Source organism: Petromyzon marinus, chromosome 14 (genome assembly GCF_048934315.1).
Source record: "Petromyzon marinus isolate PM22_M1 ecotype Great Lakes invasive population chromosome 14, UKy_Petmar_22M1.pri1.0, whole genome shotgun sequence".
Taxonomy (NCBI): Eukaryota; Metazoa; Chordata; class Hyperoartia; order Petromyzontiformes; family Petromyzontidae; genus Petromyzon; species Petromyzon marinus.
Window position 1 is genome coordinate 1,216,217 of NC_133680.1, and position 15,882 is coordinate 1,232,098.

General features: G+C 56.7%; 1 protein-coding gene across 5 annotated transcripts in view; it reads left to right on the plus strand.

The window, feature by feature from the left end:
- The window catches only part of LOC116942482 (ELKS/Rab6-interacting/CAST family member 1-like), a 100,776-nt gene that overhangs the window by 66,067 nt on the left and 18,827 nt on the right, over positions 1-15,882 (plus strand). For all 5 annotated transcript variants that reach the window (XR_004402790.2, XR_004402791.2, XR_004402792.2 and 2 more), the window contains 3 exons: positions 4,877-5,033; positions 9,706-9,807; positions 10,659-10,729. Coding sequence is in view for 1 of the 5 variants with exons in the window: in XM_032954472.2 (XP_032810363.2) it covers positions 4,877-5,033; positions 9,706-9,807; positions 10,659-10,685 (286 nt within the window). In the remaining 4 variants the exon portion in view is untranslated. The remainder of the gene's footprint in view (positions 1-4,876; positions 5,034-9,705; positions 9,808-10,658; positions 10,730-15,882) is intronic.

Genomic DNA, 15,882 nt, shown 5'->3' on the forward strand with positions numbered 1-15,882 from the left:
ATCTCGTAACCCAAACATCGCCGTGTGATTTGGGGTTGACCTCTGACTCCCCAAAGCAGCAGTCCTCAGAGGCTGGGGGTGCGTAATCCCGCCAAGAGCCGTGACAATCCACCCCGGCGTCCCCCTCCATCACTTCCCTGGCTCTCTGCTCTCTCTCTCTCTCCCCACTCTTTCTCTGCTCTCCTTCCACGCTCTCCCCTCTCTCCCCTCCATCTTTCTCCTCTATCCACAAACTGTCGGCCCCCCTCCCCTCTCTCCCATCCATCTCCTCTCCACTTCTGCTGCCCGCCCGCCTTCTCTTTCCGCACTAACTCTCCCCACTCTCCCCTCTCTCCCCTCGCTCTTATCTCTCTCCACACTCTCCCCTCTCTCTTATCTCTCTCCTCTCTCTCTCCTCTGCCAGCTCTCCGTTTTGTCCACAGCCCCTCTCCTCTCTCCTTCCGCTCTCCCCATCTCACTCTCTTATCTCATCTCTCCCAACTCTCTCGTTCCATATCCCCACCCTCTCTCTCTAGCTCTTCCATTCTCACGTCCCTGCCCATCCTGTCGCTCACCCCCTTCCCACTCTCTCTCCCGCTATCTCTGCCACTCTCTCTCCCACTCTCCCCTTACACAGCACGTCAGCGTGCCAGCGCGCGCGCCGGATTATGTCCGGATTCTGCAGTCTCCTCCCACACGCAGACGAACTCTCCACGGAGGATTTGGTTAAATTTCCAAGTTTGTAGCAGGACCCTCTTCGAAAGTAATCTTCAGACTCAGTGAGGCTTTCCGAGGTTAATTTAAAACACTGCTATTACACTATCACTGTACTTACTTACCAGGCACGCCCCTGCTTAGCATCGGATATCAGCTACGTTGAGGATGAGTGTATCAGCTCAACACCAACACTTCGGAAGCTAAGCAGGGGTTGTACCTTGTTTGCGCTTATATGGGAGACGGTCTGGGAATACCAGGTGCTGTAGGCTCGGGGTTGCGAGGGGACGAATGGTAATGCATGTCAGCTGAGTGCTGGATTCTCGAATCTATCTGTGTGGAGTTTGGAGCGTGACACTGCCGAGTACGCGTGCGGGTTTGGGGTTCCTCACTCAGGGAGCCAATCGCTCGCGTGCTCAAGGGATGTCGCAGCGCCCCATCTGACGGAGAAGCTTGAGACTCGCCGACGACTTTCCTGGAGACGAACGTCGCTCGTGAGGCTGCGTCGGCAGTGGTGCACCAGCACAAATAACAAAGATCCCCCGTCTAGCCTTTCACAGACATTTGGGGCAAGTGCTGTTAGCGAGTAGCACCCATGAAGGGCGGAACGGCACACGAGGGGGTGGGGGGAGAGTGGGTGACCAGCAACAGACCCAGCCCCATTAATCTACCTCGTAAATCATTTGAGGCTGAGTCGACCGAGGGGAGGCCCAGGACCGGTTCAGAGAATCTTCACTGGTGTTGGTGGCCGTGAGCGGGTATCGAACCCGGGTTGCCGGCGGTTCGTAACCGAGGGCGATAGACCTTCTTGCAATATGGGGATGGATGAGGTCGGGGTCTAGGATTGTCTGTGACTATCGAAGCAACTTTGTTTAACGGTGGAAGGTTCAGGGGAGTGGGAGTTGGGGCTGGACGGGATGGGGGAAGTATGGACGTGGGGGATGAGGGTGGGGGAAGTATGGACGGGTGGGATGGGGGTCGGGGAACAACTTTGAAATTAAATAAATTAATCTGACACCGCGTCCTGGGGGCCTTTCCTGTGGAGTGCCAAGCACGCGTGTGTGATGTGAGTCTGAGTGTGTGTGTCTGAGTGTATGTGTGTGTGTCTGAGTGTATATGTGTGAGTCTGAGTGTGTGCGTGTGTGTGTCTGAGTGTGTGAGTGTGTGTGTGTCTGAGTGTGTCTGAGTGTATGTGTGTGTGTCTTAGTGTATGTGTGTGAGTCTGAGTGTGTGTGTGTGTGAGTGTGTGTGTGTCTGAGTGTGTGTGTGTGTGTCTGAGTGTGTGTGTGTGAGTCTGAGTGTATGTGTGTGAGTCTGAGTGTATATGTGTGAGTCTGAGTGTGTGTGTGATTCTGAGTGTGTGTGTGTCTGAGTGTATGTGTGTGAGTCTGAGTGTATGTGTGTGAGTCTGAGTGTGTGTGTGTGATTCTGAGTGTGTGTGTGTGAGTCTGAGTGTATGTGTGTGAGTCTGAGTGTGTGTGAGTCTGAGTGTGTGTGTGTGTGAGTCTGAGTGTATGTGTGTGAGTCTGAGTGTGTGTTGTTGAGTCTGAGTGTATGTGTGTGAGTCTGAGTGTATGTGTGTGAGTCTGAGTGTGTGTGAGTCTGAGTGTGTGTGAGTCTGAGTGTATGTGTGTGTGAGTCTGAGTGTGTGAGTCTGAGTGTATGTGTGTGAGTCTGAGTGTATGTGTGTGAGTCTGAGTGGTGTGTGTGTGAGTCTGAGTGTGTGTGTGTGAGTCTGAGTGTATGTGTGTGAGTCTGAGTGTGTGTGTGTGTGAGTCTGAGTGTGTGTGTGTGAGTCTGAGTGTATGTGTGTATCGGAGTGTGTGTGTGCATGTCGACTCAGCCTCAAACAAATGCCTGCTGCAGTGTGTAGTCAACATCGCTACTGGGGAGACAAAGGCGGTCGGGCGTGGTGCTGGCCATCCACTCCCTCGTGTACCGTGCCAGCCATCATCGCTGCTCGGTAACAAAACTCGCCTTAACAGTCTCTTAAGGCTGCATGGGGGATATTTGTCTTGTGCAGTGAGAAATCGGGCACCGGCTGAGATGAAGCCACCTCAGCTGCCTGTCGTGCAGGGTGCAGTGACCCCGCCGTACAGAGTGCAGTGACCCCCCTGTACAGAGTGCAGTGACCCCCCTGTGCATAGTGCAGTGACCCCCATGTGCAGAGTGCAGTGACCCCCCTGTGCAGAATGCAGTGACCCCCCTGTACAGAGTGCAGTGACCCCCCTGTGCAGAGTGCAGTGACCCCCCTGTGCAGAGTGCAGTGACCCCCCTGTACAGAGTGCAGTGACCCCCCTGTGCAGAGTGCAGTGACCCCCCTGTGCAGGGTGCAGTGACCCCCCTGTACAGAGTGCAGTGACCCCCCTGTGCAGAGTGCAGTGACCCCGCCGTGCAGGGTGCAGTGACCCCCCTGTGCAGGGCGTGGGATCCCGGTTGTGCGGGGTGCGGGAATGGCAGTAATCGAGGGCCCTGGGTGATCCCAGCTAATTCCCTAGACGAAGATAATCCCGACACCGCCCCTGTCTGGAGATTAGTGGGGGTGGGGGAGGGAGCGAGGTGGGGGGGTGAGACTGAGTGGGTGAGGTAGAGGCGAGCGGGGCGACGCGGGGGAGATGGAGGGGTGAATCACGCTGATCGCAGGCGAATGCGTGCTCCTTCTGGTGAGGTCACCCTCCTGGTCATGCGTCCAGCACGTGTGAGCGAGCGATTTCCACACACGTTCTCTCGGGGAGCTGCAAAGACAAATAAATGGGCACAACTTGTTGTAGAATCTAATATCAGGGCTTCATTTTCTCATGGGACACTGCCCAGGTTCCACACTCCCCCCTCCCCCACCTCCCCCCTCGCTACTGTGGGCTGTGAGGAATTTTCTGGTGGTCAGCCCCGCACATCTCCGGCTGATTTTCAACCCCGCATATGTGATCAGCATACGGCGGTACAGTGATGGATTATTGAATCTATATGTGCGGCGGTGATTCGAGTGTCTCCCCCTCGTATACAAGGCCGTGCTGTTCCCCGGTGTCTCCGGTTCCCTCCGATCACTCCTCGTGGAGTGAGGGGGGCTTCCCTGGGGCTCGAACCTCGCTTAGCTTCACAAATATGACGAGCTCAGATGCACTCCAAGTGCATCGATGGCATCTGTAACCGACACGCGGAGCAGAGGGGCCATTGAAGGACCCTTACGTGGAGCGTCGGTCCAATGTTGCCCGGGCTGGCTTGATGAAGTGATTATCGGCGTAAGGCAATTACCTAGCACGAGAGTGCAAGGTGTGCCAGTCATAGTCATTATTTTATTATTGTACCCTACAATCCTGCAATGCTATGAACAGCTTGATAGGAATAATGCGTTGGCCATGAGGACAAAATGAGGCGAGATGGATGTGGTAGCCAAATAATCCACGGGAGCGCGTTCCGTGCAACCACAGGTGATGGAGGTCAAGAGGCAGGTGATGGAGGTCAGGAGGCAGGTGATGGAGGTCAGGAGGCAGGTGATGGAGATCAAGAGGCAGGTGATGGAGGCAGGAGGCAGGTGATGGAGATCAAGAGGCAGGTGATGGAGGTTAGGAGACAGGTGAGGGAGGTTAGGGGGCAGGTGAGGGAGGTGGTTGCTGTGCGTAGCGCCGCTAGATTCCTCACCACCGCTTGCCCCGTTTGTGCCACGGGGCAAGGACAGGGAAATGCGGAGAGCGCTTTGAAGTGTTGGGGGCAGTGCTGCTGTCAGACAGTGAAGTCATCTGCCAACGCGTGACAACCTCCTCCTCCTCGTCTACTTGCCGCGCTCTGCTCCTCCTCTTGCCTCGTCTATCCTCCCTCTCGTCTGACTCATCTCCTTCTTCCCCATTTCCCCCCACCGCACCATTCCTTCACTCCCCCCGAACTCTCCCTCCTCCTCCCTCTCGCCTAACTCGTCTCTTTAGATTCGCTCTTTACCGCTCTCTATCGCTCATCTTTCACACTCCTCCCCCACTCTCCTTCACTCTCCCTCTCCGCTCCTCCACGGTGTCTCCCTCATCACTCTCTCTGTCTCTCTCACACACTCGTCCCCCACTCACCCACACGCTCCCTCTCACCCCCTTCCACTCTCTATCTCTCTCTGCACTCTCTCTCAGTCTCTCTGCACTCTCCCTCACTCTCTCCCTTTGTTGTCCCCCCCCCCCCCCACCTGCCGCTCTCTCTGCAGGCAGGAGGCTCTACTGGCCGCCATCAGCGAGAAGGACGCCAACATCGCCCTCTTGGAGCTCTCCTCCTCCTCCTCCTCTAAGAAGAAGAAGGCCCTGGACGAGGTGGGGGGCCTCAGGCAGGAGAAGGACCGCCTCGTGCAGCAGCTCAAGCAGCAGGTGGCGCGGGGGGGCACGGGGTCACTCGGGGGGCACGGGGTCACTCGGGGGTCACGGGGTCACTCGGGGGTCACGGGCTTACTCGGGTGCTCATCCGCAAATGTCAGGGTCATAGGTCGTTTTGGGGGTCGTTTTGGGTGTCACGGGTCAACCGGGGTCATGAGTCGCTTTGGGGTCACGGGCATAGGTCAGAGAATTTGTTAACATGGCAAGTGTTAGAGTCAGGGTCAAAATTGTTAGGATCAGGGTCCGTCTATGATAAAAGTGAGGGTCAGGGTCATTTGCATGGGTTAGGGTAGATGTCAGAGTCGTGCGACACCGTTATAATTTAGAGGTCAGGGTTAATGACCGTGTCTAGGTGAGGACCGGGGGGGGTCATTGGAAACGTGAGGCTTAGGTCAATATTGGTGGACAGGGTCAAGCTCAGTGTCAATGTTAGGGTCAGGTGATTGTTAGGTTTAATGTTCGTGGTTAAGACAAGGGGCATTGTTACGGCCAGGCTAAATGATGCAAGTCACTGCTGGGGGTTAAGGCGAGGTTAGGGTGAGAGTTGAGCTTAGGATGTAGATGTGGGGTTTCGGTTAAGGGTTGGGATTGTGGCTTGGGATTATGGTCGAGTTTGGGCGTTAACGCTGCAGTTGGGGTTAGGGGTTAAGCACCGTGGTTGAGTATGTGGGTTAGAGGTCAGCAGTTAAAGTGAGATTTGCGGTTTTTGTGTGGAGGTTCGGGTGCAGGGATTTGGGAGTTGCGGTGAGGATTAGGCTGTGGTTTAGGGTGAGGGTTTAAGCTGTGGACGCGATTTGTGGTTGAGCTAGGAGGATGGTCTCGAGTTGGGATCCTTATTGGCGATGTGGCATTCATCACGAGTGTCAGGGTCAGGGGTTAGGGTCAGGGCCAGGGGTTAAGGCTCCCTGAGGCATCACCGCTCCCGGCTGTCATCCTCGCGTTCTGCACCCCCCCTGTCCCCTCCCCCTCCCACACCGTCTGCCATCAAAGCGCAGCTCCATCCGGTCCCTCCTCACCCACACTCACTCCCTCCCCACCCACTCCACCCTCACCCACACTCACTCCCTCCTCACCCACACTCACTCCACCCTCACCCACACTCACCCCACCCTCACCCACACTCACCCCACCCTCACCCACTCCCTCCTCACCCACACTCCCTCCTCACCCACACTCCCTCCTCACCCACACTCACTCCACCCACCCTCACGCCGCCCTCCCCAGGGGCCGATATAGACATACAGTGAGGGAAAAAAGTATTTGATCCCCTGCTGATTTTGTACGTTTGCCCACTGACAAAGAAATGATCAGTCTATAATTTTAATGGAGGTTTATTTGAACAGTGAGAGACAGAATAACAACAACAAAAAATCCAGAAAAACGCATGTCAAAAATGTTATAAATTGATTTGCATTTTAATGAGGGAAATAAGTATTTGACCCCTCTGCAAAACATGACTTAGTACTTGGTGGCAAAACCCTTGTTGGCAATCACAGAGGTCAGACGTTTCTTGTTGTTGGCTACCAGGTTTGCACACATCTCAGGAGGGATTTTGTCCCACTTCTCTTTGCAGATCTTCTCCAAGTCATTAAGGTTTCGAGGCTGACGTTTGGCAACTCGAACCTTCAGCTCCCTCCACAGATTTTCAATGGGATTAAGGTCTGGAGACTGGCTAAGCCACTCCAGGACCTTAATGTGCTTCTTCTTGAGCCACTCCTTTGTTGCCTTGGCCGTGTGTTTTAGGTCATTGTCATGCTCCTCCTCCAAACACGGCGAGTTGAGTTGATGCCAAAGAGCTCCATTTTGGTCTCATCTGACCACAACACTTTCACCCAGTTGTCCTCTGAATCATTCAGATGTTAATTGGCAAACTTCAGACGGGCATGTATATGTGCTTTCTTGAACAGGGGGACCTTGAGGGTGCTGCAGGATTTCAGTCCTTCACGGCATAGTGTGTTACCAATTGTTTTCTTGGTGACTATGGTCCCAGCTGCCTTGAGATCATTGACAAGATCCTCCCGTGTAGTTCTGGGCTGATTCCTCACCGTTCTCATGATCATGCAACTCCACGAGGTGAGATCTTGCATGGAGCCCCAGGCCGAGGGAGATTGACAGTTCTTTTGTTTGCGAATAATCGCACCAACTGTTGTCACCTTCTCACCAAGCTGCTTGGCAATGGTCTTGTAGCCCATTCCAGCCTTGTGTAGGTCTACAATCTTGTCCCTGACATCCTTGGAGAGCTCTTTGGTCTTGGCCATGGTGGAGAGTTTGGAATCTGATTGATTGATTGCTTTTGTGGACAGGTGTCTTTTATACAGGTAACAAGCTGAGATTAGGAGCACTCCCTTTAAGAGTGTGCTCCTAATCTCAGCTCGTTACCTGTATAAAAGACACCTGGGAGCCAGGAATCTTTCTGATTGAGAGGGGGTCAAATACTTATTTCCCTCATTAAAATGCAAATCAATTTATAACATTTTTGACATGCGTTTTTCTGGATTTTGGTCTTATTCTGTCTCTCACTGTTCAAATAAACCTACCATTAAATTATAAACTAATCATTTCTTTGTCAGTGGGCAAACGTACAAAATCAGCACGGGATCAAATACTTTTTCCCTCACTGTATCAATCTATTTAAATAAGGTCCTCCTACGTCCATAAACAAGACGTAGTACAATGAATTGTTCTCTGCTAAATATCAACATCAATGCTCGCGCTCTCAATGGACGGGGCTGCCCCCACCCCCGCTGCTGCACCCTCACCGACTCACTTAGCCCCGGCCCCGCTCCTCGCCGGGCCGCCTCACCTGCCCCCCCCGCTCGCCCAGCCTGACTCGCCCCGCGCCCACGTCGCCGATCCCTCTCCATCAACCCCGCGCTATCGGGGGTCCGGAGGCGCGCGCTGATAACGACTCCCGCCCCCCACCCCCCGCTCGCTCGCTCGCCGTGACGCTGAGCAGGCGGCCTCGGGAGTCACGCCGCGCCCTCCTCCTCCTCCTCCTTCCTACCTCCTCCTCCACCACCTCCTCCCTGCTGCACCACCTCCAAAGATAAAGATCCCCCGTATAGCCTTTAACAGACCGTTGGGGCAAGTGCTGTTAGCGAGTAGCATCCTTTGAAGGCCGGGGTGGGTGGCCGGCACCGTACCCGGCCGCCTTTGTCTCCCTAGTAGCGATGTTTACACACCGCACCAGGTACTTATTTGAGGCTGAATCGACCTAGGGGAGACGCAGGATCGGTTCAGATAAGCGTCACCGGTGTTGGCCGTGAGGGTCACCGGGTTGGTAGTGCAGCGTAGCGCTAACCACTGCGCCTCCACTCCCCATCACCTCCTCCGACTCCGCCACTCACAGCCCCCCCACCCGCTCGCCCCCACGCCACAACGTGCCAAGGAATGTGTTCATTCATCACCATCAGCCATGATCAGTCCACTGCTGGATGGATGAAGGCTTGCGATGTTGAAGATCCACCCAGTCCCCACCTCTGTACGCGCCCATGTCACCATCGCTCCATCCCGTGTGTTTCACATCGATTAGAATAAAACTGTAATCAAACTTTGCAGTCCCTCTGCTAATCCACTGCTGGATGAAGGCTTCCGTTAAGATATGTCTCGCCACTCATGGTTGCCGTGGCTGGAAATGTCAGTCAGGATAGGCGGGTTCATAGCCCAGTGCGCAAGCCACTGCGCCAACGCTCCACCCCCCAGGTGTTTTTCTGCCAAGCGGCCAGCAACAAACAGCACCATCAAAGTTGCAATAGCTAAGAGTGTATTGCGCGTCTTCAATTGAACAAGGTAAGAGCCTGGAGGGGAAGAGACGACGACGGGAGAGGGGATTCCAGAGTGCAGCAGTACGAGGGAAGAAGCAGAGAGAGAAGTGAGGTGGCCTGTAGAGTGGTGGTGAGTGGGTGGGTGAGCATTGTCGTGACCTGTAGCGTGGTGGTGAGTGGGTGGGTGAGTGAGTGGGTGGGTGAGTGGGTGGGTGGGTGAGCATTGTCGTGACCTGTAGCGTGGTGGTGGGTGGGTGGGTGAGTGGGTGGGTGGGTGGGTGAGCATTGTCGTGACCTGCGGTGTATTGGTGAGTGGGCGGGTGAGGGGATGGGTGAGTGGGCGGGTGAGTGGGTGGGTGAGTGGGTGAGTGGGTGGGTGAGCATTGTCGTGACCTGCGGTGTGGTGGTGGATGAGACGGCACAGTCGGTATCTGTCAGAGACCGAGTCCTCATCGCGAGTGGAGGAACCAACAACGAGTGAGGTTCCTGGGAGCAGTCACCAGGGTAGTCGTGGTAGTGGCAGCGATAGCAGAGTGATAGGGGGACCACTGAACCGCGGGTGGGCAAGGTGAGTGAGTGGAGGGAATGGGCGAGTGCCGGACCACCACTCGGCCCGCCTGTTGCTTCACTCTGAACTCTGTCCGGCGCAGCAGTGAGGCAGGAGCCGGATGCCCCATCCCAGCAATGAAAGCAGCAGCAGCAGGAGGAGGTAGAGGATTCAAACTTGGGCCCAATCTGTGCTGTGTTACTGCAGTAGTGACGATCGCATTATATCAGTGTTTTGGAATCTGCAATAAAATGATGGACTCCACCCCTCGCCCCCCCCCTCGCCCCCCTCGCCCCTCCCCCCTCTCGTCCCCCCCCCCTCGCCCCTCCCCTCGCCCTCGGGTTGCCTGGAGCAGACACAGAACCGCATGAAGCTGATGGCGGACAACTACGATGACGATTACCACCAGTCACTGGGTCGCGGTCCCGTGTCCAACCAGGGACCGTCTCCTGACCAGGCACGTACCCACCAATGCCACCACAACCGCGATTCGCCACGAAGTGACGGCGACATCGCCACGGCGCCTGTGCCAGGCTAGGTGCACTTTGAGGCCACGTGAAGTCTCGAATGTTCGCCGATAGGAGGAGGTCACGGCACAGACCCAGCAGGTGCCATGGGTTGACTGACTGATATGACTGGTAGATGTACCACCAGCTGTGCTTCCTGCTGTGCCAACTTTCGTACCAACACACAGACATACAAGATACATACACACAGAAATATACATATACATCTATACAGATACATGCATACCTATACAGATACACACGTATATATGCTATATAGATACATTTATATACAGCTATATACAAATGCGTTTACAGTATTGTGTATCCATACAGATGGGGAGCGGTGACGCTGTGGTTAGCGCACTGCATACTGATTCAGTGGGCAACATCAGTAGTGAACATGTGCACCGGCTCTGGGCCTCCTCGAGGTCGACTCAGCCTTAAAAGGGCTGTCTGGTGCAGTGTGTTTTAAACATCAGTACTGAGGAGACAAAGGCGGTCCGGGCGTGGTGCTGGCCACCCACCGCCTCGTGTGCCACGCCAACCTTCATAGGTGCTTCTCGCTAACAGCACTTGCCCCAACACTGTGTTGAAGGCTATACGGGGAATCAGCCCACCTCACCCTTCTCTCTTCGTCTTTCTGCCCCCTCTGCTCTCCTCCCTCTCCCCTTCTCGGCCCCGCTCGCCTCTCCCTACGGTGGCTTTCACTGCCCCCCCCATTGCCCCCCCACTGCCCCCCCATTTCCCCCCCCCCCCCGTCTCAAACCCCCATGCCCCCCCCTTTGTCTCCACCTCGCAGGACGATGAGGAGGGAATTTGGGCCTAAACAGAGGCGCCGCGCCCACCCGAGCAGCTGTTTTGTTCAGAGGGGTGAGAAATGCATGACCCCAGCGCCCTGTGGGTGTGACCCCGACCCCCCCCGCACCCCGTCCCCCTCCACCAGCCCCCGCGGACTTCACACCTTGCCTACCTCCCACACCCACCCCACCTGCCCACCTCTACCACCCTCCCCACACCCACCCCACCTGCCCACCTCTACCACCCTCCCCACACCCACCCCACCTGCCCACCTCTACCCCCCACCCCACCTGCCCACCTCTACCACCCTCCCCACACCCACCCCACCTGCCCACCTCCCCCCACACACCCCACCGAGTCCCTGCCATACGGAATGTTCGTTTGCGTTCATGTGCATTTGTGTCATCGCCACGAGGGAGACAAAGGCGGCCGGGTGTGGTCCTGGCCGAACCGCCGCCTCGCGTGCAGCACTTGCCCCAACAATTAAGTCAAGGCTGTACGGTGGAACTTTGTCTTTGGAGTGTGTCATTGTCTTTGTACCTGTATCATTGGTGACACAAAGACAAAGATCCCCCATATAGCCTTGAACAGATTGATGGGGCAAGGGCGAGCAGCACCGGCGAAGGCCGGAACACACGTGACTCGGCGTGCAGCGTGGTGCCGTGGTTGGCATGCGGGAAGTGTTCAACAGTGAGGTAGAATGGTAGGTTAGTAGTTAGGTAGACATGTAACAAGTAGGCAGGCATGCAGGTGGACAGGTAATTAGCTAGGTATGCAGGTAAATAAATAGGTCTTTAGGTCGACAGCTTTACAGGTGGAGAGGTAAGAAGGTAGGTATCTAGACCGGCGAACAGGTGAATCGCCAGGTAGATGGCTAGGTAAGTCGACAGCTCACTGAACAGGCAGGTATGAGGAATCTCACCCGGACCACGCTCCCTCGGTCACGTGACACGCCCCCCTCCCCCCACCGTGGGGCCCAACTGGTTTTGTTGGCGGGCGCGCGTCACAAGAGAGCGGGGTGGAGGGGGGGGTCACAGCCACGTGACATGGGGGGGGGGCGCCAGCTGGGCACACTAATTCACTCATTTGGGGGGGAGTGCCTGGTGCCTTCACCGAGGTCCGCGTGACAGAGATAGCTTCATCGCTCCACATCGCATGGAGACACTGGGACACAGGGGCATGGAGACACGGGGGCATGGAGACACGGGGACATGGTGAGGACACAGGAGCACGGATACACGGTAAATGGGACCCACGGGAACACAAAAACAAGCAGCGAGAGACACGGGGGAACACGGCGAGACGAGGAGGCGGGAACTCCCATCAGTTGTAGGCTCCAGGTTAGAACCAGAGAAGCCTCGTCCCCACCACCCCTGGGACCCGCGCTGCGTTCGTACCGGGCCGGCGGTGCCGCGCGTGCCCTGCTCCCCCTGCGCCCACTCGGAGACCCCCTGCGATGTTGCCGGGTCGGGAGTCCGTGAAGATCTCGGGGGGAGCAGAGGCCCAGGCGGGAGGTCCCCACCCCCACTCCAAAGGGTCCCCTCCCCCAGGAGTCCCCTCCCCTCGACTCCTCGTGGCCCCACGTGGCCAGCTGTGCCGTGATGACGTGTGGCTTCCCCCCCCTCCATCCTCCCAAACTCCATGGGAATTCACGATACTTGTTGGAAAATCTCCTTGGAGGGGAGTGGGGGGGAACTGAGAAGAGGATGGAACGCGCCTGCCCCGCCATACGGGACGTCTCTATGGGGCAGCCAGGGCAGCTGGAGGGGGGCCGGGGCAGGGGGTAGGGATTTGGGGGGGGGGGGTGACAGACACGGCTACGCAGCCGCTTTGTAGCGCCCGTGGCTTAATTTCTCACTCAATATTTACGCGTCTCTCTAAGTCTATGGTTCTTTATGTACGTCAGTGGGTCTCCGTGTAAGTCGGTGAGTCTTTGTAAGTGCAAGTCAATGGGTCTCTGTGGAAGTGTATGGGTCTCTATGTAGGTCCCAAGGGTTCTATGTGTGAGTGTGTGTCTCTTTGCAAATTTCCGGGTTAAATTCCCACCGAACGTTGATTTTGTGGTCACTGGTGTCGACTTGAGGAGGTGGCTGGCGCGTGGTGGAGTAGCCGCAGCCCAAGCAAGTGCGGAAATTTTTGTCGAGTTGCCAACCGCAACAGGTTTGGCTGAAATGAAGCCCTCGTCATATCGTTAGTGGGGTCCCCAGTGCCCCCCTACACCCCCCCCCCCGCTTGTCCTGTCATCGTCGTCGTCATCATCAAACAACACGAGGCTCCCGCTCATCATCACCTCCCTCGTGCGTGCCACGTGGTACCAGATGCACGACGCGTGCACAATTGGCTCGAGGCTAACCACGGAAGCCTCGCTGAGCTCCAGTGTCACTACTGAGTGTCACTACTGAGTGTCACTAATTGTCACTATATTGTTACCTTGGTTTTTATTTTGGGGGGGAGGGGGGTGGTGAATCCAGTAAACGAGGACGCGATTTACAGTGCCCCCCCCCCGCCCGTATCCATCAGGAATCAGCACGCGTGAACCTACCTTGACCTGCGACCCTTGCACACGTGACCTCCAGGTGTCAGGTGGAATGCAGAACCCCCCCCCCCCGCCCGCTGCACACCTGTGGCCCCCTCACTCCTCACCCTCCACACCTGGCCCCCTCCCTTCCCCCGCCACCTGGCCCCTCACTCCCCTCCACACCTGGCCCCCTCCCTTCCCCCGCCACCTGGCCCCTCACTCCCCTCCACACCTGGACCACCTCCTCTCCTCACTCCCCTCCACACCTGGCCCCCTCCCTTCCCCCGCCAGGCCCCCCCTCCCGTGACACCCCCCCTCCCCTGCCTCCTGTCACGTGGTTGCTCGTGTTTAGTCTGAGCACGGAGCGGGATCTGATTCAATGGGCGAGACACAAAACAACAACAGCAGTAACAACATGGCCATTGAACAGCAGCGATGCGAGGGGAGGGCGTAGATACCCCCCTCCCCACTCTCCCCTCTCCACCCCCTCCCCACTCCCCCCCTCCCCACTCCCTCCCCACCCCCTCCCCACCCCCTCCCCACTCCCCCCCTCCCACCCCCCTCCCCACTCTCCCCTCTCCACCCCCTCCCCACTCTCCCCTCCCCACCCCCTCCCCACTCCCCCCTCCCCACCCCCCTCCTCACTCCCCACCCCCAAACCCCCCTTACAACCTCCGCCCCCCCAAACCAACTAACTACCCCCACCCCTGATCCGACATCAACCCTACCTCCCTAGCCTCTCTATTGATGTGCTATGAAGTAGGGCTATTCCCCGAAACGTCGACTGTTATATACGTTTGCTTTCAATGACAAAGTATAATTGACGAATGATTGTTTTTTTATCCAAATAAGCGCTGTGTATTCGAGTGTAAAACAGTTTAAATTAAATTATAGTTAGGCTATGTGGTTGTGTCTGGTAATGTGGTGCGGTCTGGTTGTGTGTGGTGTGAGTGGTGTGAGGGGTTGTGTGGTGCGGTGTGACTGTGTGGTTGTGTGAGTGGTTGTGTGTGGTTTGAGTGGTTGTGTGTGGTGTGAGTGGTGTGAGTGGTTGTGTGTGGTGTGAGTGGTTGTGTGGTGCGGTGTGACTGTGTGGTTGTGAGTGGTTGTGTGGTGCGGTGTGACTGTGTGTGGTGTGAGTGGTGTGAGTGGTTGTGTGTGGTGTGAGTGGTTGTGTGGTGCGGTGTGACTGTGTGATTGTGTGAGTGGTTGTGTGTTGCGGTGTGACTGTGTGATTGTGTGTGGTCAGCGTGGTTGGCTACGTACGGTGCGAAAGAAATTCAACATGTGGTGTGAAGCTATGCAAGCACGTAGTGGTGCTCTCGTCCTGTGGCCGTGTGGTGTGGCCGTGTGGTGTGGCCGTGTGGTGTGGCCGTGTGGTGTGGCCGTGTGGTGTGGCCGTGTGGTGTGGCCGTGTGGTGTGGCCGTGTGGGTTGGCCGTGTGGTGTGGCCGTGTGGTGTGGCCGTGTGGTGTGGCCGTGTGGTGTGGCCGTGTGGTGTGGCCGTGTGGTGTGGCCGTGTGGTGTGGCCGTGTGGTGTGGCCGTGTGGTGTGGCCGTGTGGTGTGGCCGTGTGGTGTGGCCGTGTGGTGATGCGGGCACTGTGTGTACAGAGGCCTGGCTCGCCCCCCCTCGTTTGCCCCCCCCCTTTCTCCCCCCACCCCACCCCTTTCTCCCCTCGCGTCTCCCGCACTCAGCGCTAATCCCTGCCCCATTGCCGCCCATTGTGGATGTGACAGCACCGGGCCTCGCTTATCCCGCGTGGGACGGAGGGGAGGGTGCCGAGTCTGGTGGGGGATGGAGGAGAGAGGGAGGGGGGGGTGGGGGGAGGGGTTACCCCGCCCGGCCCCAGGGAGACGAGGAGTCTAATCGCCCACTTGGGAGTCATCTGGCCCCCCTCCCCCATCTCTGTCACTCTTCCCCCCACCCACCCGCCGCCTTTACTACCGTGGCACGAGAAGTGTTAATGCTCTGTGGGTCTCGCGCTGTGCTCGGTTAGTGACACCCGTTTGCGGAGGGGAGCGTGGGGGTGGAGAAGGGGGAGGGGTAACCGGCCCTGCCCCGCCCCCACGTCACAAGTGGTGCAGTGACGAGGTCACGTGCGCTCCCGCCCGCCGACTGAAGACAATTGAGGAAGAAGAACGATGCACACGCATGGGGTTCGGAGACGCGGTGGCCTCCCTAAGCGCGATTGTCTCCGGAAACACTTAATTAGCAGTACGGAAGCTCTGAAGGCAAATCGAGTTTGGAATTTTGGTGTTGCCCTGGTTTGTGTCTCCAGAGTTTTTGACACCAGCCACCCCCCCCCCCCCCTCCATTACTGTGGCCGGATCCCTCGCAGCAACAGGAGGGAAGTCTCTGTGATTTTTGGATCATCCTTACGCGGGTTATCGTGGCGATTTTATCGGTACCAGTCGTGGCCATCCCGTAGGTCTACTCAGCCTTAAATGAGAGCCGCAGTCTGTTTGTTGAACTTCTTTCGCACCGTACGTAGCCAACCGTGCGAATCGGAGGTGCAGGGAGAGGACAGCAAACTAAACACAAAAAGCAGTTCTATGGAAATTAGTTTGCAATCGAGTAGTACCTGCTGCGTTAGGTAAACAAATACTCTGTCTATGCAAGTCTCACAATCCTCCTGTACTCGGAGCACAAAGAGTAATCCAGATTTTGTTTTAATGTAGTAATAAAATGCCAAAGATACTATATGTATAA